This window comes from Acipenser ruthenus, chromosome 2 (genome assembly GCF_902713425.1).
Source record: "Acipenser ruthenus chromosome 2, fAciRut3.2 maternal haplotype, whole genome shotgun sequence".
In the NCBI taxonomy this organism is placed as follows: Eukaryota; Metazoa; Chordata; class Actinopteri; order Acipenseriformes; family Acipenseridae; genus Acipenser; species Acipenser ruthenus.
Genome location: NC_081190.1, coordinates 98,232,931 through 98,259,460, shown reverse-complemented (window position 1 = coordinate 98,259,460; position 26,530 = coordinate 98,232,931). Strand labels below are relative to the sequence as shown.

Here is a 26,530-nt window from a genome sequence, read left to right as displayed (position 1 = left end):
CAAATACACGTCTTTCATTGACTATATTTCGTGGAATTATTTTATTTATGTATTTATTGCATTTATATAGCGTTTTTTATACAAAAGTATCACCAAGCACTGTACAGTACATAGTAGAAAAAAGAACAAACCACAATACATTTGTATAGCATGTCACACATACAACCGCCACAATCAGACCATTTAAATAACAGTATACACATAATAATACAAAAGCAGCAATTTTAAAGTTACATTAAAACCCACTAAGATAAGAAAGCCGTTTTATAAAAGTGTGTTTTCAGTCTTGACTTGAAAATTGTAACAGTCTCAGCTTCCCTGACAAATGAAGGTACAACATTCCATAATTTAGGAGCTCTACAAGAAAAAGCCCTACCTCCCATGATGCTTTTGTTGACCCTAGGAATAACCAGCAGTTTGGAAGATACAGGGTCAGTAACTCCTGCAAATAACCAGATGCTAATCCATTCAGGGCCTTGAAAGTTAACAGTAAAATCTTAAAATCAATTCTATACTGCACAGGGAGCCAGTGTAAAGAGGCCAAAACAGGAGTAAAATGTTCACTTTTCTTGGTTTTAGTCATAATTTTAGCGGCGGTATTCTGAACAAGCTGCAAGTGGGATACCACACGTTACAATAGTAAATTTTAGATGAAACAAGGCATGCATTAGTCTCTTGGCATCAGATATGGAAATAATTGGTCTAAGTTTCTTAATGGTTTTACAGTACTTTCTTCCCCTTGCACTGTATCTTTTCCACCCACACAAATATACCGGTACACACCACTCCCAATGTACCAATGTGTAGGGTATGTACTCAGTAAGAAAGCCTGCAACTATATGGGACCTTAGCTGATATAACCAAGGATTGAAATAAGACTCCTATTGCATAGCAGTTTTACCCATTCCAGTTTTTACTAAGAGCTTGATTAACCACAGTGTATAAGTAACAAGCTCAGGTGTGTCTTATTGAACTCATAGTAAAACTAGTAATAGATCAAACTGCTATGCAATGGGAGTCTTACTTCCATCCCTGTATAACTGATGTAGTGAACTGTAAATACTCACTAAACTAGAAATAATCAGTAGGCCTACTTAAGATTTTGTGCAGTTTTCATACACATGCTAAAGGGGCAGCAGTGTGGAGTAGTGGTTAGGGCTCTGGACTCTTGACCGGAGGGTTGTGGGTTCAATCCCCAGTGGGGGACACTGCTGTTGTACCCTTGAGCAAGGTACTTTACCTAGATTCCTCCAGTAAAAACCCAACTGTATAAATGGGTAATTGTATGTAAAAACAATGTGATATCTTGTAACAATTGTAAGTCGCCCTGGATAAGGGCGTCTGCTAAGAAATAAATAATAATAAAAAAAAGAATAATAAAGATACAAAGATAACACCGTGTAACAATTATTATTTTTTTTTGTTCCTGCGTAGTAAGTGTTATTTCCTAATTGCTTATGCCTCAAAAGTATAGAAAATGGCTATTATTCCCCACAAACTTTGCTTTTGTGACCAGGACAGTGATATTTTGAAATTTACCTATTTTCCAGAACATTCCAGATAGATTCAGTGCTGAATATACCTATTTTCTATTTTAGTGCATTAGTGGTGGTAGTAGTCAGGTATCTCTTTATTTCAACAGAAGTTCTACTTTTATCAAATATTGTATTCTTCTATCATTAAAACATATGCTTAAATCAATTAATGTGTACATTATTGTTACTGTTGCTATTATTATTGCTTGACCAATAAAACCCCTTAACAAAAAGTCACTAAAAAGGGTTAAATAAGTCATGCAACCACTCTCCAAAAGGAGTGCAAATCATCCTTTCCTCCTCCTACACCACCCATAGTCCCACTGTGTACCATTGAGATTCACAAGCTGATGCTTTTTTTTTTTAATTTAGTGGTCGCCAATTATTTTTATTGTTTTCTCCTCAATTTAGTAATGTCCAATTTTTTTTTTTAGGCTCAGCCCACCGCTACCACCCCTGTGCTGACTCGGGAGCGGCGAAGACGAGCACACGCTGTCCTCCGAAGCGTGTGCCGTCAGCTGACCGCTTTTTTACACACCGCAGACTCACCATGCAGCCACCCAGAGCTATACCGTCGGAGGACAACGCAGCCCTGGGCAGCTTACAGGCAAGCCCGCAGGTGCCCGGCCAGACAACAGGGGTCGCTGGTACGCGGTGAGCCAAGGACACCCTGGCCGACCTAACCCTCCCTCCCCCCGGGCGGCGCTTGGCCAATTGGAAGCTCCCGTCCTCGGTCGGCAAAGGAATAGCCTGGACTTGAACTCGTGACGTCCAGACTATAGGGCACATCCTGCACTCCACGCGAAGTGCCTTTACTGGATGCGCCACTTGGGAGCCCCAATGCTTTTTAAAAGTATTGTGACGACTCTAGCTCTCAACAGGTTGGATGACACTGAACACAAGGTGTGCAGGGCTAAATGACAGCAGTTTATTGTTTTGAACAGAACTCAGTACCGTCCCGAGTCCCTGTTTGGGCCAGGACCACGCCACCAAAGTAACAAACTCCCCTGTCGCTCACCAAATGGTAGTTCCTCCCCATTCCTTACGCGCTCCCAACCTTAACACAGACCCCCAGCCTCTCTCTCTGATCTGTCACACCGCATGTTAGGTAACCTCAGACTCACTCTGTTGCTCTGTCAGTCAATCTTGTTTTCTGTCTCTCACACTATCTCGCCCACTCACTCGCTCAATGGTTTCGCGCGTCCCAGGTATTTATACCCCTGCTGCTCCCGCGTCCTTGTCCGGTCCGGCCAATCACAGCTCTCCCTTGTGTGAGCGCGCACACACACACACACACACACGCTCCCCATATCTAGGTGGCATGGTCTGAACCCTAACAATACACAAAACACCAAAGCACACGACACACAAACAGGACAAACAACCAGGACAACATAAAGTCCAACAAGGTCCCCTTCAGTTGGCTGGGTTGCTACAGTATGTTTTCAAATGGTGTCCCAGGGATGTGAACTCATGGTGTACTCACAATGCAATGATTCAAGTGTTTGCCTGTACACCAGCAAAGTCTGCTACAGTAACTGTGCCACCATTTTAAAGTCACCCTGAAAAACACTGCACTGTTTTCACCCTGCATCACTTATTGCATGGTGTACATCATTAACACAGGAGTTTGTGGGCCTCTGCAATAGTCAGTCAATGGAATTACAGCCTTATCAATTTCTCTTCACCTTGGTTGCCTCTTTCTTTGTGTTTATTGCTTCCTGATCTGTAGGGATTACCAAGGACACACAGGACAGCCATATTTTAATCTAAATAACAGCAAATCTACAAACCAAACACTGCTTAAATCATTAAAATGAGGCTACACTACAAGCTATGAACAGGCATTTTAGATATTGGGCTATATTTTCCTCTACAGGCAAATCACAGGAAAACTTCCCTTCCATAGTAAACGTATAACAGGCAATTTGTTCAGAATAGAAAACCAGACCCTGTCTTTAAAACTAAAATCCTTCTTAAAATAAAACCAAGATCAATCCTAGAATGAGAAATACTTCAGAATCTTCAGAGTTGATAGAATGTAAAATAGTAACCAGGAAGTTGTTTTGCAGATGTAGTGTAGTAGAGCAATAATGTAGTACATGTAGTGCAGCAGTTTAATGGTTTGGCTCTATGTGAATTGGTGATGCAGCTGGAAGGCTACCATTTACTAATTATCAGCTAATTGTGTTGGTTGATCAGCAGGGATCACTTTTCCCTTTGGACCACAATACATGTAAAGGAGTGCTAACCAAGGTTTAAAAATCAGTTTCTTACCTCCTATTAGCATTAGCTGCATTATGACTGGTCTTACCTCCTATACGCATTAGCTGCATTATGACTGGTCTTACCTCCTATTTGCATTAGCTGTATTATGACTGGTCTTACCTCCTATATGCATTAGCTGCATTATGACTGGTCTTACCTCCTATACGCATTAGCTGCATTACGACTGGTCTAACCTCCTATTAGCAGTAGCTGCATTATGACTGGTCTTACCTCCTATTAGCAGTAGCTGCATTACGACTGGTCTAACCTCCTATTAGCAGTAGCTGCATTATGACTGGTCTTACCTGGCCCACATTTTCTTGTGTACTGGGTCTTTAGCTCTTTGCTCATTTTTTACCGTACCGTATGATAATCTCACTGTTTCTGTGAGGGAGTAAATGCTACTGGAGTAAAACTGAGCTGCTACCACTTTTAAAGGTTTGCCATAGTAAAAGCATATTAAAGTCCAGGAATGCATAGTGCAAGCATGGTAAAGCATATACAAACATGGCAAATCATGGTAAATGTATACTACAAAACTGCTAAATTACTGTGCAAATGACAGGAGTGATTTTGTATCAGGAAGCAGCAGCAACATTCACTAGCACTGACTTTGAATGATCTGTACATTCCAAATTGAAATATAAAAAAACAAGCAAACAAACAAGATATAAATGTCTGCCAGTGCTAGTATTGCTGGTGCTAATAAAAGGTAAGAAATGGGTTTTAAAACCTTGGTTAGCACTGCTTAAACTAATCTAATGTCACAGCATGATGAAAGGGGGAGCTGTATATGTATCAGGCAGTGTTCTGTGATACACTACAGTTACAGATTATGTACTGTCCCATCGGTGAGATGAGATGAGATGAGATGAGGTTAAAAGTTCTAATACTACGAATGCAGATGAGCCCCGCTCTTTTGCATTGTGGTTAAGATGCTCACTTGCAGTGCACAGGTTCATCGATTCGAGCCCAGCCTCCACCCTGTTAGATAGTTGGAGATGCCATCCTCAGAAAAGATACTAAACCAAGGTTTGGACTGCTTTGTGTAAATTGAATATGCTATGGCACGATTTCAAAGGAGAGCAGGCCTGTTTTAAAACATATTCCAATGTAGTAAACAGTTCTAGCCTATTACTAAATCCCTTGCCATGACTAATTTTATTCAAGGTTTTAAATTCCCCAGTAATTTATCATAAATCTTCAAACTTCACATTTTAGCCTAGTGGTTAGATGAAGAGAGATTCCCAGCACTGATAATGAGACGTCACTGGACCTCCCTAGGACACAACTGGAGAGGAAGAAGAAGTTGCAGCCAGGTTTGGCACACTGGGCCTGGGCAAGAAATGTGTCACCGTCACTGTCACCTGATTCAAGGCAACTACAAGGGGTTTACATTTGTTCTGGAGGGATAATGGGACTTTTCACTGATAGTTACCCCCTTTCATTCCTTTATCGATGTATGTTCCCCAGAAAGGCCATCCAGTTTGAAACTGCTCTCATAAAAATTGGATGACATACACTAGAAATTAAGCAGTCTTTTGTGTTTTTCATTTTTTGGCAAATTTAGTCTAATTCTAACAGCATGTCTGTGTCAAAGGTTTAGAGTAAATCGACCATTTTACCTATACATATTGATGGGCGTTCTTTAAAACATCTGTAAATGGTTATCACATAGTATATGGTATGAAGCATTGCATTGCATGCATGTGCACCATCACACTGCATTTAATAGCAACTGCTAGATGCCTGTGTGCTTTGGTAATTCACAAATTTAATTTATGAATGAATAATAAAGAAAGGTTTTGAATATAACAGGACAGCGACAGCATCATGAAGCAGCAAGCCGTTTGTGGTTTTTAGTTTCAGTGCCTACCTGCTACTCAACTAAAAATGTCACAGCCAGTCAGGTTCAATTAAACAGGAAACGAACCAGCTACTGATATTAGAAATGTTACATTCTACTTACCACAAAGAAAGAGTGAAAGCTTGCGGGTCTAACAGAATTACTATCATGATTCAGGGACACTGTGCCTGAATACAGTAGAACCCAGCCAGAACAGATTTTCTTTTTTTCAACACAAGTCAAGTGGTTACAAGAGAAAGCACCTTTGGTGGCCGACTGTACTAATGTCTTTGAATTCCTCAGACAGTATGCTTGTTATTTATTTCTTTCTACAATTGTTACAAGATATCACATTATTTTTACATATAATTACATTATTTTTACATACAATTACCCATTTATACAGTTGGGTTTTTAGTGGAGCAAGTACCTTGCTCAAGGGTACAGCAGCAGTGTCCCCCACCTGGGACTGAACCCACGAACCTCCAGTCAAGAGTCCAGAGCCCTAACCACTACACCACACTGCTGCCCCTACAGTACCACTAAAGATATAGCCATACCTGCCAATCAGTCCATGTCAGTCTTTGGATATATCATTCTGAAAAAATTGTGTCCGTGCCAGACTATTCTGATTTTATTTTATAAGTTTAAACTAGCTGGAATATATGGGTGTGAGACAAAAAATAATTAATAATAATAATCATCATACTACTGTGAATAGGATGTAGGGCCATCATGGGCAGCGGGTGCGGAACTGATTCAACATGGCACGTCTGCACAGTTTTTAAATTGATCTGGAAGGATAAACACAATGATCACAACCTTTAATTCCTCCACAGTGAAGTCTGTGCTGCTGAAAAATCCAGCAAATGCGCGTGCGCTGGTTTCATTTTTTTTTGTATTGAAAACCCAGGTGGTATATAAAACCACAGCAGCACAGGTTTACAGGAATTATGTAAATATTAAATTATACGAGTAAATAAACGCCACGTTAGTTTAGAGAGTAAAGGGCCTTTAAAATGACTGTTCTTTTCCCTTAACCTGAACGTCAACCTATATTGCCGTCTCTTATAAACCATATAGAAAAAAAAAAAATCACAAAAATGCGCTGGTGTCCCTTAAATAAATGTCGCATCAGCCCGATTGACAAAATCACAAACCAATGGTCGATACACCTGCGTCGTAAATGTAATCTTTTCTTCCAGGGCGCCCTCCTCCAACCTTTCAACGCTGTCCGGGCCAAAGTTGACAGAGCTCGTGTTAGAGAATGATCTTACGAAACTGATTCGTGAGGTTCGCCATGTTGGCTCAAGCCACTGTTGACACTGCGTTGGAGCCCCGATGGCAACAGCTTCCCAACATCTGCTGTACAGCTGAGCCCTGCTTGTGATTGTCAGCTGATGTATCCACTCACCGATCACCGGAGGGCCTTGCTTTAGATGAGCCGCTGTTTCGGCAAATGCAAGAGAAGGTTGAAGTGGTGAAATGTTTACCTCATGGCTGGGTGTCAGCACAGTTCTGCTGCGCTAATGGCTGATTTATGGAGTGGATGACGGAACGGAAGGGCGTACAGTAGCACTAGGACCGCACAACCAGTATCATCCGCACGAAAGAACATGGGTGGGAAAGCCTAGAGGGTGACTCATTAAAAAAAAAGAACATCGGCATTTTTTATTGTATTCATTTAAAATTACACATTAATAATAAAAATGGCGTTGATGCTGTTTACAAGATCGAGGACACCGGCTGTATTCCAAGTCTCCAGATCGCTGTGCAAAGAAATTAAGCGAGGTAATCGCGTTTTATTGTTTTGACTTTGCTGTACAGGTTATGAGCAGTACTGCTGCCAGTAGTACCTGGTGTTAAATAATCAAACAGAATGCATTTTATTATAGATACAAATATGTTTTTAAATTATATTTATAAAGAAACAAATATATAATCATATTTGTAATTATATGTACTATGTACTAGTTAGGAATTGAGTAGCTTGGATGAATTAAGTCAGTGAGTGTGGGCAGTGTCTAGTTCGTGTGGCGAAAGATCAGAAACACTGTTTTTCTATTTTTGATGAGTTAAACTGCAGTCTAGTGTATAAATCGACCTTCGTTACTAAATTGAAGTAGAACACGTTGTGTAACGGGTCTTGGATAATGAAAATGAAAGTAAGGGTTGGTACAAAAACAACCGTACCGCACTGATGCTGGCGAGTATTGAAACGGTAATACTAGCGGTAAGAAATGTTTTTAATCTATATTTTAACTATAAACTAATCTGCTTTAGAAAGGATATGCTTGACAAATTAGAGTGATTTAATAATTCTGTTAATTAGAAAAAAAATGACATTTCGACACAAATGTATTTTATAAAGGAATAAGATCACTCACCCTAATATTTTTAAAATAGGGTTTTCCTTATGTCTGATCTGGAACAGAATTCCTTTTTATAGTGTAGGCAGATTGATGTCATGATCCAGAATGTCTTGTGTGACAAACTGCTACGGAGTTCAGTCGACCTGTGTCATACTGCTGCAGCACAGCAAGGACTGCGATCTGCTAGGGCCGAAGATGCTGGTTAAACGAGCAGCAAACGTAAAAAAACTTAACTTGTGGCAAAAGTGACTTCGGTTGACAGTTCTGGCATTATTTTTGCGGCTTCAGCAAGAGATCTGCACCGATTTTGATGTTTAAACATTCTAAGTTGGATCATTAGTGAATTCTGATTGAGTTCAGGATATTTACTTAAGCCATTGCTCTCAGCATGCAGCAGTACATTTTCTATTGCTTGGTAGTGCTTAAGGTCGTTGCTGTCAAATTTCTTTGACAATTCAGATTTTGCACAATCAGTAAACTCGAGGTACTGTGGTAAGTAGTGTTCCAGTTCGGTTGTGACATGGTAAGCTCTAGTAGTTCCAGTGTACAGTGCGGGTGTTTTGCGACGTCTTGGAGTTAGCTTGTTCATGTCCTGATCCTCAGGCATTTCATTATTGTTCACTGCGTACTACACCCGGTTCGTGTTGTACAGCATTTGCTCCTTCCGACATCCCAGACGTACAAGTAGATGAATCTTGTAGATATCTGTTAAGATTTTCCAGCAGCTCTAAACCTGGCATAGCCATGTGCACTCGAAATCTTACAAGTAAGCTGTTTCAGGCATCTGCTCTGCCGCTTCCTCCAAACTGGGAGAACCATGCTTTAAATTCCATTTGCTCCCAACTTCTTCATTATTTGCACCTGCAGCAGCGGATTCCTCAGAAGTAGTAGGCTGACACTGTAAGAAAAAAGAAACCAAAGAAATGCGTTTCTTGATTTTATACGGTTCGTTATTAAACACTATCAGCACTGTCTATACATAGGTTTCCTATTTGTTGTAGCTAGATAATAAAAGTTGTAAACAAGCTCTCTATAGGGTTGAAATTACAGTAGTCTGAGGGATTATTTGTTCCTAAAACGATAAGATACATTTTATGAACATTTTTCTATCTCAATTTTGTTTTCACTTTGCGTTTTTAAACCCCTGGTTAATTATACATATTAGTGACATTGGCTCCTCTCACAGCTGCAATGACTTCTTACATTTCTTTAAAAATAAAATACATCAGGATTGAGATTCCACAGACACCTTCTATTAAGGAAGACTCCGGCACAATTTTACCAACTACACCTATTAAGGCTACTATGGGGGCTTTTTCTTTGATTACCGTACAGGAACTGACAGAGCTAGTTCAACATATGAGAGATACTACATGCTCTCTTGATCCTATTCCTACAAAACTATTAAAAGATGTTCTTGGTGTTATTAATACCCACATTCTTATGGTGACATTTAAATAAAACAAACCTCAAGTATTATCAGATTTTCTTTCATTCCATGGAAAATGAAACCAGTTCCAGTATACAGCCCTGTCTGTAAAGGCAACAGGCCTGCATTTCCCAGCCTCATTTTAGATCCAGCTGAAGTGGTATCCTAGTGACTCCTAGCAACTTCATGCAATTCAGTTTTGCAATACTTTCAATAATTAGGCCCAGGTAGGCACATAACCGTTTTTAAAAAAATAAAAGAATAAAAAAAAATAAAAAGGTTAAAGATGGGGTAATCTATTCACTTCATATCCCTCAAGCTAACCATTAGGCCTGTAATCTTTCTAGCACTTTAAATTCTGCAATTCATAAGCAATGTTCTCAAACCCAAGGCTTATGAGGTTCCTTTGAGCCTCAGCAATACATCAAAAACATCAAAGCAGGATCAGAGCTTGATCTAAAGTTTTAAAATGGTGGAATTATTTAGATTAAAAAATGGGATCGGATACAGGATCACTGGAGCTGGTGTTTTACTAACAAAGTTTAGATAACAAAATACTCAGCTCAAGTCACGTGATTGAATAAAAAAGCCAGGTGCTCAGTGTTTGCTATTTGAGATACGACCATGCCCTGCTTGAGTAATGAAGCTTGCCTGGTTGCTGTCAGTGTGATTGAAGACGGCCTGTCTGTGAGAGAAGTTGCCCGGAGAATGAGATGTTCTGCTTCAACAATCAGCAGACTAGTCCAGAGAAACCAGGAAACCGGCTCTGTGAGGGACAGGCCAAGTCCTGGAACACCGAGGGTCACCACACCGGCCCAGGACCATCACATCCGACTGATCCATCTGCATAATCGTTTTCAGACTGCAGTGGCTACAGCACAAGAAATTGCAGGAAGAAATAACCTGCGCATCAGCAGAATGACTGTAGCTCGCCGTCTGCATGAAAATGATTTACATGCTCAGAGACCGTTCAGGGGTAACATGTTGACAGCTGAGAGATGAAATCGCCATCTTCCGTGGGCCAGAGAACATCTGAGGTGGCGGCAGAGAGAGTGGTGGAGTGTTTTATTCACCGATGAATGCTGTTTTGCTCTTGACAGACCTGACAGAAGACACCGTGTGTAGAGACATCGTGGTGTGCGTTATGCTGACTGTTGCATTGATCAAGCCAACCGGTGGAGCAGTGGTGATGATGTGGGGAGGAATCTCCTTTAACACAAGAACACCTTTGGTGCAGATTGAGGGCAACCTTACTGCTCAGCGATACACTGACGAAGTCCTTGAGGCAACAGTTTTTCCGTTCCTGCAAGCCAATCCAGAAGTGTTTATTTTCCAGAAGGACAATGCAAGTCCACACAGTGCTGAGATTACAATTGCACAACTTCAAGAAAACAATGTCGAGGTCTTGCCATGGCCAGCTTTTTCGCCTGACCTGAGTCCAATAGAACATCTGTGGGACCAAATCGCCAGCGCAATCCATAGGAGACAACTGCAACCAGCCAACCTTCACCAGCTGGCTGCAGTTCAAAATGCGTAAGGTGCAAAATTAAATCAGTATGAGAAACTCGCAATGCTTTGCTTGGATGCCATGTTAATGTAAGACTGAAATATTTATGTTTATTTATCAGTTCAGATTTGGAGGACTGCACCTTTTTAAGTTTTGTTTTGGACTACTGTGCTTGCCAAAGAGAGACCGGTGAACAATAAAGTTAGAAAAACCGGATGTGACCAAAAGAGATAAACAGGAAAAATGAGAGAAAGATAAAGAGCAGTAAAATATACTGCTTGCATATACTTTTGTTTTGTGTAAACTACACTGTGTTCCGATTGAGAAAATAATTAAAACATCCATTATTGGAAGTACAACATTAACATTAACATAACTGTATTCAAACTGAGATTTATTATTATTATTATTATTATTATTATTATTATTATTATTATTATTATTATTATTATTATTATGTTTCCAGTACTGAAAAAGGTTACACAAGTCTACAGATCTGAAGAGACTAAATGTATGTGTACTATATAGTATCATGCAGTTCACATTAATATATATGTTTTTTTCTTTTTCTAATTACCCTAAAAAGACCCTGATATCCAGTTATTTTTCACTGTGGGTACCCGGTGCCAGATATTCTACCTGTGCCGACCTCTTTTATTTATTAATCTCATATGCATGCATGCTGTGGGATTCTTTGCAGCATCTATTGGCCATATATATATATTTTTTATAGTAAAGTTCATCACCAGTTGCTAACTAAAAAAAATAAACTGGTCATAGTTTGGAATCCCACAACCTGGTCTCCCCGAGTCTTGTTTCACTCAAAAAAGTTGAAGAAATATTACTCTATCTATCTATCTATCTATCTATCTATCTATCTATCTATCTATCTATCTATCTATCTATCTATCTATCTATCTAAACTTCTGCGATTAGTGCATACATTTTTGGGGAGGTACATTTTATACAAGTTTATCACACTCCCCTGTCTTGTCCTTCTTAGCATACTGCAATTGAATTTCCTGTGGCACCATTTTTATACACTCGAGTGCAGGCCAGGATTGAATGAGTGTCGTCATCGTTTGAGTATATGATCTCTAGTACAACTGGCCCCTGGTTACAGAGCATTCAACTCATGTTTGACATTCACAATGGCTTCCCTGCCTGTTCCTTAGCTTAGTGTTGAAATGTTCTCTGTTGGGCTTCCAGACAGGGATACAATCAGTGTGTGAAGGTTCACATTTTGGGTGTAAAAATGTATACAGGATGCACCTATTGAGTATTTGGATCCAGCTCTCCACAGGTGTGGATCATTGGTGTTGATCAGGCTAATTTACCATTCCAAGAGAGACATCTGATGAAACTGCTGCTTGGGTTTGCTGTTCCCCACAGAGTCTAAGAAAAGCAGCAATCATCATAAATCCTACAGCAGTTTTCTTGTGTTTTGTTTTTTTTCACGTTTGTTTGAATGGTTAATTTAAGCCAATCAACACCAATGACCCTCACCTAATTTCTGTGGAAAGCTCGATCAAAATAAGTAAACTGAAAGAATCATATTTTGGTGTAAAATTGAAAGTGGTTTTGGGACACCATAGCTTTAAGGTAAGTTTACCCTCAGATAGTGACTTTCCTTTTTTATTTCCCTGTAGGCGGATTGCAGGAAATATCATGTTTCAACTGCACAGCCCTCAGGCTTACGAGGTAAGATATTACTAAGAAGTTCAAATTGGGGCGTTAGCTTAATAGTTTCAAGTTTAAACATTTAATTGTTAACTGTTTTAGAATTTTGAACCACTGTCAAAAATACGCAGCATAAAAATAGGAGTGTGTTCATGGTAAATGTACATTGTAGGCCAGTTTATTTTATATTCAATACTTTTCCATTATATGCTGTAGAGACAGTCTTATTAAAAAAATACATGTTGCAGCAAAATCTAATGATTAGTTACAAACATTCCCAATATGTTTAAACGTTAAAACATGTTTAATCCTCTAGAAAACACCCCTATGTCCTTCAATCATTATGAAATTTCATTTAAAAAAATAATAACCAGTTTTCACTGTAAACACAGAACCTAAATTGCCTTTAGGGAATGTAAAGGAACTGGTAAACACAGTAGGGTAATTTAGGGAATGTGGTAATTAGTCATCCAGGAATTTTATTAGACTATACAACTGAACGGCATTGTGGGATACTGCAGCTTGACTAAAACACAGCCTGGCTGTACAGGACTCTACAGGACTAGTACAGATTAACTTCCTGGGTCACATTTGGAGAGTCATCCCCAAAGTCTTAGCCACAGGCACAATTATGTATTTCTCATAAGGTTAAGAAAAAGATTGTTTTTGTCTCTTGACATTTGACAAATGTCTTATTCCAAAATGTAAAATAAAATGATATTAAAATACAGATTTCACAAATGGCACAAAAGAAGAGATTGAGAGCAGAGAACAGTACATTTTAATGGCTGTAGTTCCCCTAACATCATTATATTTGCTTCCATTGCCGGCACAACACTCTGGTCTCACGGGCACAAATTAGACGGCCACGGCATTAGGATGAATTCAATGGGCGGATTAGTGTGATAGTTGTTAATGGGATTGTTTATAATATTATTCTTGTAGGAATGTAAGCATCCGAAGCTGCAGCACTCCTTTGTCATTCAGCTCATCGCCCTTGTGTGCGGGAGAGAAGTGTAATTGTCACAGCTGTCTGCGTGGCTCCCAGAGACAGTACTGTGGGGTGGTGAGCGGCTCTCAGCCATGGACTCCTGTCGCCAGTTTGGGACCCTGGCACGTTCCAGTCAGGTGGTGGCATTCCAGCAGCCGTCTCTGCGATGACTCCAAGGTGGAGAAGTCTCTCAAATCTTTAAAGGACAAAAACAAGAAGCTGGAGGAGGGAGGCCCAGTCTACAGCCCCACGGTGGAGATGGAGCCTGTCAGGAAGTCCCTGGGACAGAAGGTAGTGGACGAGGTGAAGCACTACTACCATGGCTTCCGCTTGCTATGGATCGATACCACAATTGCCGGCAGAATGCTGTGGAGGATTCTCAATGGGAACATTTTGTCTCGGAGAGAGAGGAGACAGGTAATTCTTGTGCTGCTAGTTGTGTATTGTCATACACATTTTTTTTTTTTAATTCTGAGGGGGTGGTGGGGAACTGAGTTGTAGAGCAGGGGCATACACACTCCTTGCTAGTCAGTATCAGCCCCACAACTCCGCAGAATGGCTCAGGTTTTAGATGGGATTATGTCAAGGTTGCAGTTCCTGTCTTGTCATTCTGCCCCTTAGCTGAAATTTAAATCTCCTTTTAAATACCCCCTAGATTATAGGTGGCCTGTTTTATTGAACTAAATAGTCATGAATCTGTACACCGCCACCTTTTAAATAATTAAAATAGGATCAAGCCTATTTTACTTTACATGACACTCAACCACCTTTAGATGTTTTGGCGGCGATGTTTAAATCAATCTAATAGACTCCGTAGTGTCTAAGCACTTGAAATGACATAAGGGTGTATCAGTATTTTTTCATTGAATATGGTAGGTTAGTCAATGTAAAAAATCTTGTCAAAAACATCTAGCCAAACACAGAACAAAGAAAGTTTCACCTGTTTCAGCGGAAGCTCGAAATGAAACAGAGTATTTTCAGCAAACCACTGCAGCTTTATCTTTTTTTTTTTTTTAAATCAAGGGAAGGTTTTGTCAGGGTTGGGTTAAAATCAATTCCCAATTCCAATTCCCGTTCCCTTTTTAATCCATTCCAATTCCAAGTCCTTCAAAGGAGGAATTGGAATTGGTAGTGTATGAATCTGATCAATTAATGTTTGGGGTGTTTCAATGCAGTTCAGACTTTAGATTAGAAATGGCTTGCATTGTGTTCAAAATACTGATATCTACAACTAGCGATGCAGATACCGTTGGGGGGGGGTATAGTGGAGTGAGAATGTACATAATCTCTGACAAAACTTGCAACAGCAATCTTTAGCCCACGTTATTAAGAGCATTGGAATCAGAGAATCAAAAGCTAAGCCCTTTTCGCTTGTGGCAGACTTCCAAATCAGGTGTGGCACAGCTACCCACACACTGCAGTGAGCTTACCAGATACGTCGGCAGTAGTTGGCCTTAACCCTGTCCTTTGAAATGTATAATATCAGTTTAAGCAGTGCAACCGTTTACACAAAAAACACACTGCATTTACTAAACCAATTTCTTTGGCAAAAAATAAGTAAGCTGCTTGTGTTTAGGGAACAGATGGCTAGCAATCTGTCAAAGGCTGTAGAAGAACAAGGGGCCTGTCTTCTGGGGGGGGTGGGGGGGGAATCAAATCTGTTAAAACCTGGAAAAGTAAATGCGATTAGTCACAGGGTATTGAGATCTAGTATGAGCAAAAAGACTGCATTTCCTGCATGCAAGCCAGCTCCTTTTCCTATCTCTCCTGGGAGAAACGCTACTGTAGAGCCAGATAAATGAGCAGAGCTTCATGGCTAGTGATCAGATATGTGTTTTCAGTCTTTTGTTCTACATTCTTAAGTCCACTTGCATTCAGTAATGTCGAGCAACCTGCTACATCCTGCACGGTAGGACAGTAATCTTTTTTTTTTTTTTTAAAAAATGAGGTTGGATCTGCAGTACCTGTTGCTGCAAGCTTAGCCCTGGCTAATACCGATCAATACTACCCCCGCCCCAATGTGATTAGGGTGACCTCCCCCCCCCCCCCCCCCAACCCCCACCCCCCCCCCCCACCCCCAAAGTGTGCTGAACCACTGTGCTGCCTGAAGTTTAAGAACTGGCCATCACTGTTGTGGTTCGTCCTGCAGCTGCTGATTTCACTCATTTCAATTTTAAAGAGTAGACCTTGTTGACAGTCACATTTGTTTGCATTCCTCAAAGGTAGTTTCAGCTGTCGGTATGCAAAATTTCCTTGAGACTTTGACTGACTGGCTGTTGTCTGAGCCAAATAGGTATGCTCTGGCTACTGTTTGCAGCAGTATGGGTTTTAAACCGTTTTCCCCCAAAAAGTTTGAACTTTTAGTTTGAACATCTTGAATGTCACCCCCACGACTGCAATCCACTAAAGATCCTGCAGGGATGGAAATAAGGCTGCATCAAACTGTCTCTATCTGTTTTATTTAGTTTTAAACATGGCATCAATGTTCTTGCTGTTCCAGACCCTCACAATTCTCTGTGTAAAAAAGTGCCTCCTCTCCTATTTTCTGTTCTGAATGCCCCTTTATCTAATCTCCATTTGTGACCCCTGGTCCTTGTTTCTTTTTTCAGGTCAAAAAAGTCCCCTGGGTCGACATTGTCAATACCGTTTAGGATTTTGAATGCTTGAATCAGATCACCGCATAGTCTTCTTTGTTCAAGACTGAATAGATTCAGTTCTTTTAGCCTGTCTGCATATGACATGCCTTTTAAACCCGGGATAATTCTGGTTGCTCTTCTTTGCACTCTTTCTAGAGCAGCAATATCCTTTTTGTAACAAGGTGACCAGAACTGAACGCAGGCAAAACATGTTAAATATACAAAAAGCCAGATTTAAAAAATAGATCAGCTATTACCATTTAAACATATGGTATACACATAATCAGAATAATTTAACAAATAATCCATAAGATTTTATTTTATTTTATTTGAGTGGCGCTAACAAAACCAAATAAATGACTCTGCTATTTTAACTTGCTGAGCACACTAATACAGTTTAATATGTAGTAAAATAAATAAATACAACAGCAAAACCCTCTTGTGTGTTTGCCAAATGGACCGAGACCACCTGTTAAGACGGACTCGGTATGGTTTGTTTCCCAAGCGGACTTTGCTGTTCACATAACAGCAAATGTACTGATCCGTAGTGAGTGCGGACCAAACCCTCTAAATGGACCCAGTGTGAACACAGCCTTCGGTCGTGTTCAGACTGGGTCTAAAGAGGTGGTCTCGGTCCATTTGGGAAACGCACAAGTCTGGTTCGCTTGCTAAACGTCTATGTGAACAACTGCTAAACAAACTAGCTTGACTTGACTAGGAAGTAAACGTTTTGCGCTTAGTTTAGTTCATATTCTGAGGAAACAACTAGAGCAAAAACAGCCTTCATTTTCTGGCCCAGTCGCAAACAGTAAAATTGTTAAATTGTCCCTATTTTGCGCTTTTTATTTTATTTTTTTGTATATTTTTTTTTTGTAAGTACAAAACTGCATCGATGTACTCAGCAAGGTAATAGCAGAGTCATTTATTGGGTTGTGTTGGCGCCATTAAAAACAAAACAAATGAACAATGTTATGGATTATTTGTTGAATAATTCTGATTATGTGTTTATTGCGTTTCTCTTTTCACTTTGTTCACAAATAAGTGTGAACAGCAAGCACACTGACACATTGTTTCAAAGTAAATGAGCCAGACTGAGGTCCGTTTTGAAACTGACCCAGTGTGAATGCAGAGACCCATGCATAATAGTTTGATCCATTTCTGGTTTTACTATGAGTTTAATAAGACACAGTTTAGGCCTGTTCACACTTGTTTCGGAACGATACTGGTAAAATTAGTTTAGGTTTAGAATATACAGAGACAATACCACTTTCTATTGTAACTCACTTTTCAACACCAGTACTAGACCGATACTGTTTACGATATACCGGTCCACGTTTAAACCGGTTTATATCAATACCCTTATGTCAAAGATATTGATACTCAACTCCACTGATTCTCTATGGGGACCGCAAAGGTTTGTGGGATATAGAGCGCTCGGGAGAAGATTTGCCAATGGAGCGGTGTCGGATTGAGCTGCTTTGATCTTATTTTATCTGTTTATAAATATAAAAAACTTGTGAAGTCTATTTTACTCTTGCCCTGGATGTCCTGACGAAAAACATAACGTGTGGAGATGAGCGTTTCACACAGTACAGAGTAGACAGGTGCAATTATATAACTTGGATTTATAATATATACTAGTCCTAACTTTCTTAACTTGTTAAGGTGTGTTATGAAATGACCTTGTAGGCGCCAGGAATATGAGCAATCAGGTCTCTGAACTGATCACAATATGAATAAGTCTCACTTGAGTTTGTTGATTTTCTGTGCAGAATTGTTCATGCAGTTTTAGGTAAGGAACAATTTTTTCAACGGGGATGATGGCTCAAATTAACTTTTTTGAAGGTAGTTCTGAAAGCCATGACTGGGTGATCTCTTAAATTGCTGGAGTTGTACGTGTTTTTTACAGAATGCACTGTCTGATTTTCAGAATCTTGGTGCTCAAAGGGCCCTATTGTAATGATATAAACATTCATGGCACGTGGTTCCACCACTGTTTAGATCAATAGTGTATGTTCTGTGTGTGACTTGAAAGCTTTTTTGGTGCCATGCAAAAAAATGTAGGTTTTTCTAAAGCTTTTCATTTAGTCTTAGCTGGTCGGTGTGGCTCCACTGTATTTATATCACTCATGTAAAATGAAAGGTTGTGCACAAACTTGTGAGGCAGCCAAGTAGAGCAACCTTTCAGAAGAGTCCTTGTGGGTACATTACTACGCTCGATTTCAAAACCCAGGCTTAAGCAAAACCTGCCTGCATTGTTCAAGTCAAGGCTATTGCTTTAATGCCAGTTGTACTGCTTTTTAGTTCTGTATAACTATAGATTTTCTAATGTAAAGTCAAATAGGTACAGTTGCTGGGGAGCAGTGTGGAGTAGTGGTTAGGGCTCTGGACTCTTGACCGGAGGGTTGTGGGTTCAATCCCCAGTGGGGGACACTGCTGTTGTACCCTTGAGCAAGGTACTTTACCTAGATTGCTCCAGTAAAAACCCAACTGTATAAATGGGTAATTGTATGTAAAAATATTGTGATATCTGTATAATGTGAAATCTTGTAACAATTGTAAGTCGCCCTGGATAAGGGCGTCTGCTAAGAAATAAATAATAATAATAATAATGCTTAAAGTGAAGTCGTAGGCTAGACTAACGAATCTTAGTTCTCCATTGATTTGTTCTTTTATTTCTTAAGAGGGATACCAAATCCTGTGAGATTACATATTGCTGGGGGTAAAGCCAGTTCACAGTTACTATTTCTGTCTGACATTACAACAGTGTAGCTTCAGTACAGCAGCAGATGCTTGTAAACTTTTTGATTGCTGCTTATCTGAGACACACTGAACTGAAAATTGGTGCTAAACTGTTTTGAAACTTTAGCACCATAGAGCCTACTGGTGTTAAGTCCCCCCCCTGTTCTTCAATGAGTTTTTAGTGTTTTGAGACAACAACATGTACCCCATATCTAATCAGACCCATATTAGTAATCATGTTTACCTGCTTTATATTTTGTAAAAAGGAAATTCTGCACACATCTCTCTCATCAATGGCAAGACTCTAGCAGCCTGTATTATTATTATTTTAATTCTTTAGAAAAAAAACATATTTTTAAACAAACATGTACTTAAAGAGGGTAGATGCAGGTATTATTATTATTATTATTTTACTGGGTAAAAAAAATCTAATTAACAAAATGATGAATGGTGAAACAATCGTGCAGTGTGTGTGTGTGTGTGTGTAATATATGTATATATATATATATACACAGTTGTAGTCAAAAGTTTACATACCCCAATGGAAATTTATAATTTCTAGAAATTTCTCGAAAACAAAGAATTTTAGGAAAAATCTTTTGTTGCAAAAGTTTTGCTTTTGGGGATGAGGGAAAAAAGTTACAATAGATGTCTACAATTATTTATTTCAGCATTTTTTTTTTTTTGCAAAACTCCAAAAATGCTCATTCAAATGTATTCATACCCTTTGATGCTACAACAGTATTGTCTACAAGGTGCTAGACATTTCAATATGATAATGCAGAACCTAATTCTAGAAAAGTCTAGAAAATGCTGGATTGTAGGTGAACATTCTTCGAGAGTATAAAAGGGTTAGGCAAAGGATGATTGCTGTCATTACCAATAAGTCAATATGGAAAAAAGTCAAGAGCTATCTGAAGACCTTATTGTCATAAAGCTGGAGAAGGATACAAGAAGATTTCCAAGTATTTGAGTATCCCAATTTCAACTATTGTTGCTATTATCAAGAAGTACAAGACTGATGGTGCTGTCACAACGCTCCCTCAGTCTGGAAGAAAGACAGTTCTTTCATCAAGAACAAGTAGAATAATTGTGAGGAAGGTTAATATCAATCCGAGATTGACTGTCAAAGATATTCAAAGTGAATTGGCTGCAAGTGGGACTGGGGTTTCCATTTCAACCACAGGTATTCCATGGTCTCAATGGTCGCAGGCCAAGGAAAAAGCCACTCTTAGGAAAAGTCACAAGGACAGTCGCTTAAAGTTTGCAAAACGGCATTTGAATGATGGATATGAGTTCTGGTCAAAGGTTTTGTGGAGTGATGAAGCAAAAATCGAGCTATTTGGTCACGCTGATAGTCGTTACATTTGTAGAAAGTCTGGTGATGCGTACAAAGAAAAGAACACCATACCTACTGTCAAGCATGGAGGTGGTAATATCCTTCTATGGGGCTGTCTTTCCTCTAATGGCACAGGAAATTTATTTCCAATACATGGTGAAATAGTTTCCATAGCATACCAAAAGATATTGGCCAATCATCTGAAACCCTCCGCTACAAAACTTGATTTAAAGCGCAACTGGATGTTCCAACACGACAACGATCCAAAGCAGACATCAAAATGTAAAGAAAAAATAAAAGGCAACCCTAGGATTCTTAGGTTTCAGTGTCATACGTCCATTTTGATTTATTTCTCAGTGTAACTTACTGGTATATTCGATTAGTTCACTGCTCTGTTATCTTTCCTAGACCCAATTTAGGAAAAACAGACGGCTGCATGTTAAAGCTTGCTGCTGCTTCTTGGTACCTAATACTCTTCTCAATCCTTCAAGTCAATTACATTCTATTAGTTTATTAATAGTTTCAGTTTGATTTGCACTCTGCCAAACTATGTACCATCTTGCTCTGAGTATACAATATGGTGGAAAGTACTAGGTGGCTTTTATCATAACAATTCTGGTTATTTCATTGAATTGAATTGAGCATGTATTTATTTATTTAGTTCAAAAGCAATTGCTTCTGAATTTCTGTCTCGTTACCGAAAATACAACTACTTTTTTTTTTACACATTTGTATCTAAAAGGGAGGTTTTGACTTCAGCATACAGTTGCTCAAGGCAATTAAAGCTGCTATAGAAACAGCATCCGTTTTTGAAAGGACATATCTGAGCACAAGGGTACATATACATTACAATGCCCCCAGAATAAATCTCCTTTTATCCCATGCTTAAATCCTTCACCTTAGTTTGCATCCCCACAGCTGAGATGCAAGAGAATAAAAGCCGGGTACAAATGAACCTTCAGTGAGAAAGAGGCTTCTACCCGCAAGGAAATACCACTGACCACCTGCTGCTCTGGGATGAGAAAGAGGCTCCTACCTGCAAGGAAATACCACTGACCACCTGCTGCTCCGGGATGAGAAAGAGGCTCCTACCCGCAAGGAAATACCACTGACCACCTGCTGCTCCGGGATGAGAAAGAGGCTCCTACCCGCAAGGAAATACCACTGACCACCTGCTGCTCCGGGATGAGAAAGAGGCTCCTACCCGCAAGGAAATACCACTGACCACCTGCTGCTCCGGGATGAGAAAGAGGCTCCTACCCGCAAGGAAATACCACTGACCACCTGCTGCTTCAGGATTGCTCTCAAAGAGATCACCTTGGGAATCCTTAAAGCTCTCATTCGCCCTGAACCCCTCCTCCCTACTTCTCTGAATACACTTACTCTTACCCCTTTAAGTGACTTATTTTATATTGTGCCAATGATTTCCACATACAGTGCAAGGTCCTATAGCTGTGTCAACTCTATAGGCCTGTATACAGGCCTAGGAAAGGTAACCACTCAGAACTGCAGATTGCTTTAGTGTGACAGTAAAGAGAACGCCCACAAAGTAGATCAGGAAACTAAGCTAAAATACTGGTGTGTGTGTGTGTGTGTGTAGATATGCCCAATTGTATTAGCCTGTAGTAGATTACAGCCAGGGTCCAATTTTAGCAAAATATACAATTGTATGGTAAAGTACAGTCTTTAGTGCTCTATACAAATACAGTAACCTGTATTTACAGTCGATTTTATATCAGTCATTAAACTCTAGAACAAATTCATAGAGGTACCATGTCCCTTGGTGACTAGTTTAATCAAGTTTTCACTGTAAATCAAACGTGTGTATGTGTAAATAATTTCTTTTATTTAAAGTCCAGTTGGACCACTCACAATGGCTGTTTTAGTTCACTGAACTCCAAAAGAGAAGACTAATGACATCGTTATAATGTATAACGTAACAATAGTAAAGGAAAACAACTGAATCAGGTACTTTACTGTTCGTCTAAATGTATTTTTAAATGTAATAGTAATTGTTGAGACTTTGCTATTGGCTTCCATGGTAATTATTGTCCCTTTCAGTTTTGGTAAGATTCTTTAAGGGTTTCTGGGTTTTCATTTTTGGCTAAAAGTTTGAAAGTTATGAAGTGAGCCAGTGGCTACTATTCTAGTTTACTCTCAAACTCTCCAAACAAATGTATATTTGCAGCAAAGATTGAAAAGTGTGTGCATAGTAAAGATCTCCACACATCGGACGTGATGTGATTTGTCCTGCGCTAAAATGGTACTTTCGCTGCGACACTACCTTTCACTGGGTTAACAATGAACAACAAGGTAATTGTGGTCGATTCGATATCCTCTCTTTATATTTTCCCCGTCTATCTCAATGGTAATTAACAAAGTTTGGGTATTGAATGTCTTTCTTAGGTAAAATTAAGTTTGCTGTTTTGAAACCGAAGTAAAACTTTTAATTACTTGTGATGTTTTGCTGTATTTTACCTTTTTGTGTTGCATGCTCGCAGAAAAATCACCTCATTTACTTCTAAGGAGACTGCCCTAGATGTAAGTTTGCCCTTATAATAAATATAAAAAAATTACTGTGGTAAAGCAGAAAAGCATGGTAAAATATTATGGTAAATACATGGTTATTGTACAGCAGTTATCGCTTTGCTGTATTGCCTCCCAGTGAGTTGGCTGTTCTTGAAAGGCACACCATACCAGCTGTCAGACACTGCATCAATTGTTGTGATTCTGCAGATAGTTTCCTGGTGGAGTATTCTAATAGAAAAAAGAGGCTATTTAAAGCTGCAGTGAGCTTTCATTTTGTAGGCTTTCCCCCCCCCCCCCCATGGTATTTATCGCCCCCTGCTGGAATGTTTGTACTATTCTTATTAAAAACTACTGTTGCCGTAAATTAGGTTTAGCATGTAACGTAGTGTGTATTTTTATTTTACCGTTAGCAAGCTCATCTGTAACTAAAAATCATAAGGTACCTTTTACTATATAACCATTTTTTCCCTCAGTTTTACCGAGTAAAACAAGCTACTAAGACTCCAAAACCACATTCGTGCCAGCTTACCTCATTCAAGGCTTTCCCTTTTATAATGTCAAACGGATTCCTATAACGTTTTTTTTTTTAATGTTGGTTTTAAATATCTTTTAGGGGTTTTGAAGAGGAATACTGTAGTACCTATATTTGTTCCATCACTCACTACTACTCCATGTTGGTCAGACTTACTAAGAATGATGTACTCTGGGCACAGTGTACTATTGGGGGTGGCAGTCCGGACCAAGTATCTCGTTTACTGGGGTCCAGGCTAGTATTAGGAACTTTTTAAAGGAACATGTTTGTTTTGTTGTTAATAAATGTCCTCTCTTTAGTTCCTGAGAACGTGTGCGGATGTCTTTCGGCTGGTCCCTTTCCTGGTCTTCATCATTGTCCCCTTCATGGAGTTTCTGCTTCCACTGGCTGTTAAACTCTTCCCCAACATGCTTCCTTCAACCTTTGAGACACAGTCCAAGAAGGTACAGTGTGACAATGCAGAAACGGAGTACTGTATGGTATTTTGAAAGCATAGTACAAGTGTGAGTAATTGGAAATAAGTTGCACTGTAATGTTGAAGTAATTGTAGCTAGCAAAATCATTTCAGAAGCATTAACTGTTTTGCACCCACTGGTATTAATGTGCAGTTTTGAAATGCATGCAGGTTATATTATATTGCACTTTCATGTTGCACTTTCACGTCCTTTCACCTCAGCAGTGACTTCAGTAGGAGAAGCAGCTGGTTGGACAAGTACAAGAAAGAAACTATCAAAGGGTTTCAGATAAATTCCACAGGTGAAATGACCAAGCAAGTGCAACCCTAACTGCAACATGGCTAACCAAGTGTAGTACCAGATATGAAAAGAGTTGGAATTATTTTGTTATCTACAAAACACATTTGTTATGTGACTTCTTGCAGTCCAGTCGCCATGTCATTGAATTCATTTGCCTGATTTGCTATTGTCACAAAGACGGCCGGAGTGGGTGGCGTCAGACCAGACGCAGGAAATAAACAGACAGAGAGTTGTGGTTTGATTTAATAAACAGAACAGAAAATAAAAGGTTTGAAACAACAAAACACAGCACACGGCACTTGTAGCCAAAATAAATAGACAAACAAAACGTACTAAACACTTAACAAACGGTGCACGGAGAGACAAACAAACACGGTGAGTACAACACTTATATTTACGCTTTCTTTCACTATTTAGTTTCTCCTTCTCCACACCCGTTCTCCACTCTCGAACACCCAACCCCGACTGCAAGAAATGTGCGTCTATATATACTATTGTGCTGGGATTCAATTACTAATTAATTATTCACTTGAATCCCAGCACGTGAATTAATTCTGTGCAACCCCGTGCTCACATATTACATTTAACCAGCACGTGAAGTGATTTGTGCCCTCCTCGTGCCTAAATACAAATCTACCTTTTAAATCACACGTGAAACACAGACCCGTTTATATCCCGTGTACCAATGACTATACACCAACATTATTATTATTTATTATTATTTATTTCTTAGCAGACGCCCTTATCCAGGGCGACTTATTAACAACATTAACACACGCACGCAACATACAACACATAACACACAATTGCACACAGGGGCGGGGCACATTGCCACAGCTATACATACATACATACATACATACACACACTTGTAATCAAACGTTTACATAACCCAATGGAAATGTATAATTTCTAGAAATTTCTCTAAAGAATAATTATATGAAAAATCTTTTGTAGCAAAAGTTTTGCTTTTGTGGATGATTAAAAAGGTACAAGAAATAGATGTCTACAATTCTTTAATTCTTTTATTTGTTTGGCAAAACTTCAACAATGCTAATTCAAAAGTACTCATACCCTGACAAGGAAAATTGAATTAATAGTAGTTGAGGCACCTTTAGCAACAATAACCTCTTCTGTTGGAACATCCAGTTGCACTTTAAACCAAGTTTTGTAGCGGAGGATTTCAGATGATTGGCCAATATCTTTTGGTATGCTATGGAATCCATTTTACCATGTATTGGAACTAAATTTCCTGTGCCATTAGAGGAAACACAGCCCCATAAAAATATATTAATGACAACAATCATCCTATGCCCAATCAAAGGGTATGAATACTTTTGAATGAGCATTTTTGGAATTTTGCAAAACAAATTGCTGAAATATATCATTGTAGACATCTATTTCTTGTAACTATTTTCCTCATCCCCAAAAACAAAACTTTTGCTACAAAAGATTTTTCCTTTGTTTTCGAGAAATTTCTAGAAATTATAAATTTCCATTGGGGTATGTAAACTTTTGACTACAACTGTGTGTATGTGTGTGTATATCTATCTATCTATCTATCTATCTATCTATCTATAGGTTTAAATATTTTCAGGACGTTTTGGGAAAAAGCGCTTCATCAGCTGTTTAAGAAGAAAAGTAAACTTAATGCACTGTGTTTACTTTTCTTTTCAAATAGCTGAAGGGCTTTTACCCGAAACGTCCTGAAAATAAGATTTTTTAATCTTTTAAACCTAGCGTACATTTTTTAAAAACCTTTTCTTTCATATGCCTTCTATTGTGTACACTGCAGTTTTATATATACACACACACACACACATATATAATATAATATAATATATATATATCCACAAAAGCAAAACGTTTGCTTAAAAAGATTGTTCTCTCACTATATATATTGTAGCAGGGCAGGGGCCCTGCAAGTGTAAAAATGTTTGTTTTGTTTAATTTAATTGTATTGTTTAATTGTATTATTATTTGTTAATTGTTTTATTGTTTTGGCAGTTGGCCTCGTTATTGTAAATTGAGGCCAACTGCCAAGTATAAAAGGAGAGCAGTCAGTCTCCAGAGGTAGGGGACTACCTGCCGCTCCCGCCTCCCCCGCTAGAGGGAGACTACCTGCCGCTCCCGCCTCCCCCGCTAGAGGGAGACTACCTGCCGCTCCCGCCTCCCCCGCTAGAGGGAGACTACCTGCCGCTCCCGCCTCCCCCGCTAGAGGGAGACTACCTGCCGCTCCCGCCTCCCCCGCTAGAGGGAGACTACCTGCCGCTCCCGCCTCCACCGCTAGAGGGAGACTACCTGCCGCTCCCGCCTCCACCGCTAGAGGGAGACTACCTGCCGCTCCCGCCTCCCCCGCTAGAGGGAGA

General features: G+C 39.4%; 1 protein-coding gene across 2 annotated transcripts in view; it reads left to right on the top strand.

The window, feature by feature from the left end:
• Nucleotides 1–6,959: 6,959 nt before the first annotated feature.
• The window catches only part of LOC117409219 (mitochondrial proton/calcium exchanger protein-like), a 46,116-nt gene continuing 26,545 nt past the window's right edge, over nucleotides 6,960–26,530 (top strand). The window contains exons 1-4 of one of the 2 annotated variants that reach the window (XM_034014901.3): nucleotides 6,960–7,440; nucleotides 12,607–12,658; nucleotides 13,583–14,045; nucleotides 23,706–23,849. In XM_034014901.3, the coding sequence (XP_033870792.2) occupies nucleotides 7,359–7,440; nucleotides 12,607–12,658; nucleotides 13,583–14,045; nucleotides 23,706–23,849 (741 nt within the window). In that variant the 5' untranslated portion in view covers nucleotides 6,960–7,358. The remainder of the gene's footprint in view (nucleotides 7,441–12,606; nucleotides 12,659–13,582; nucleotides 14,046–23,705; nucleotides 23,850–26,530) is intronic. The other variant, XM_034014902.3, reaches the window with a different exon arrangement.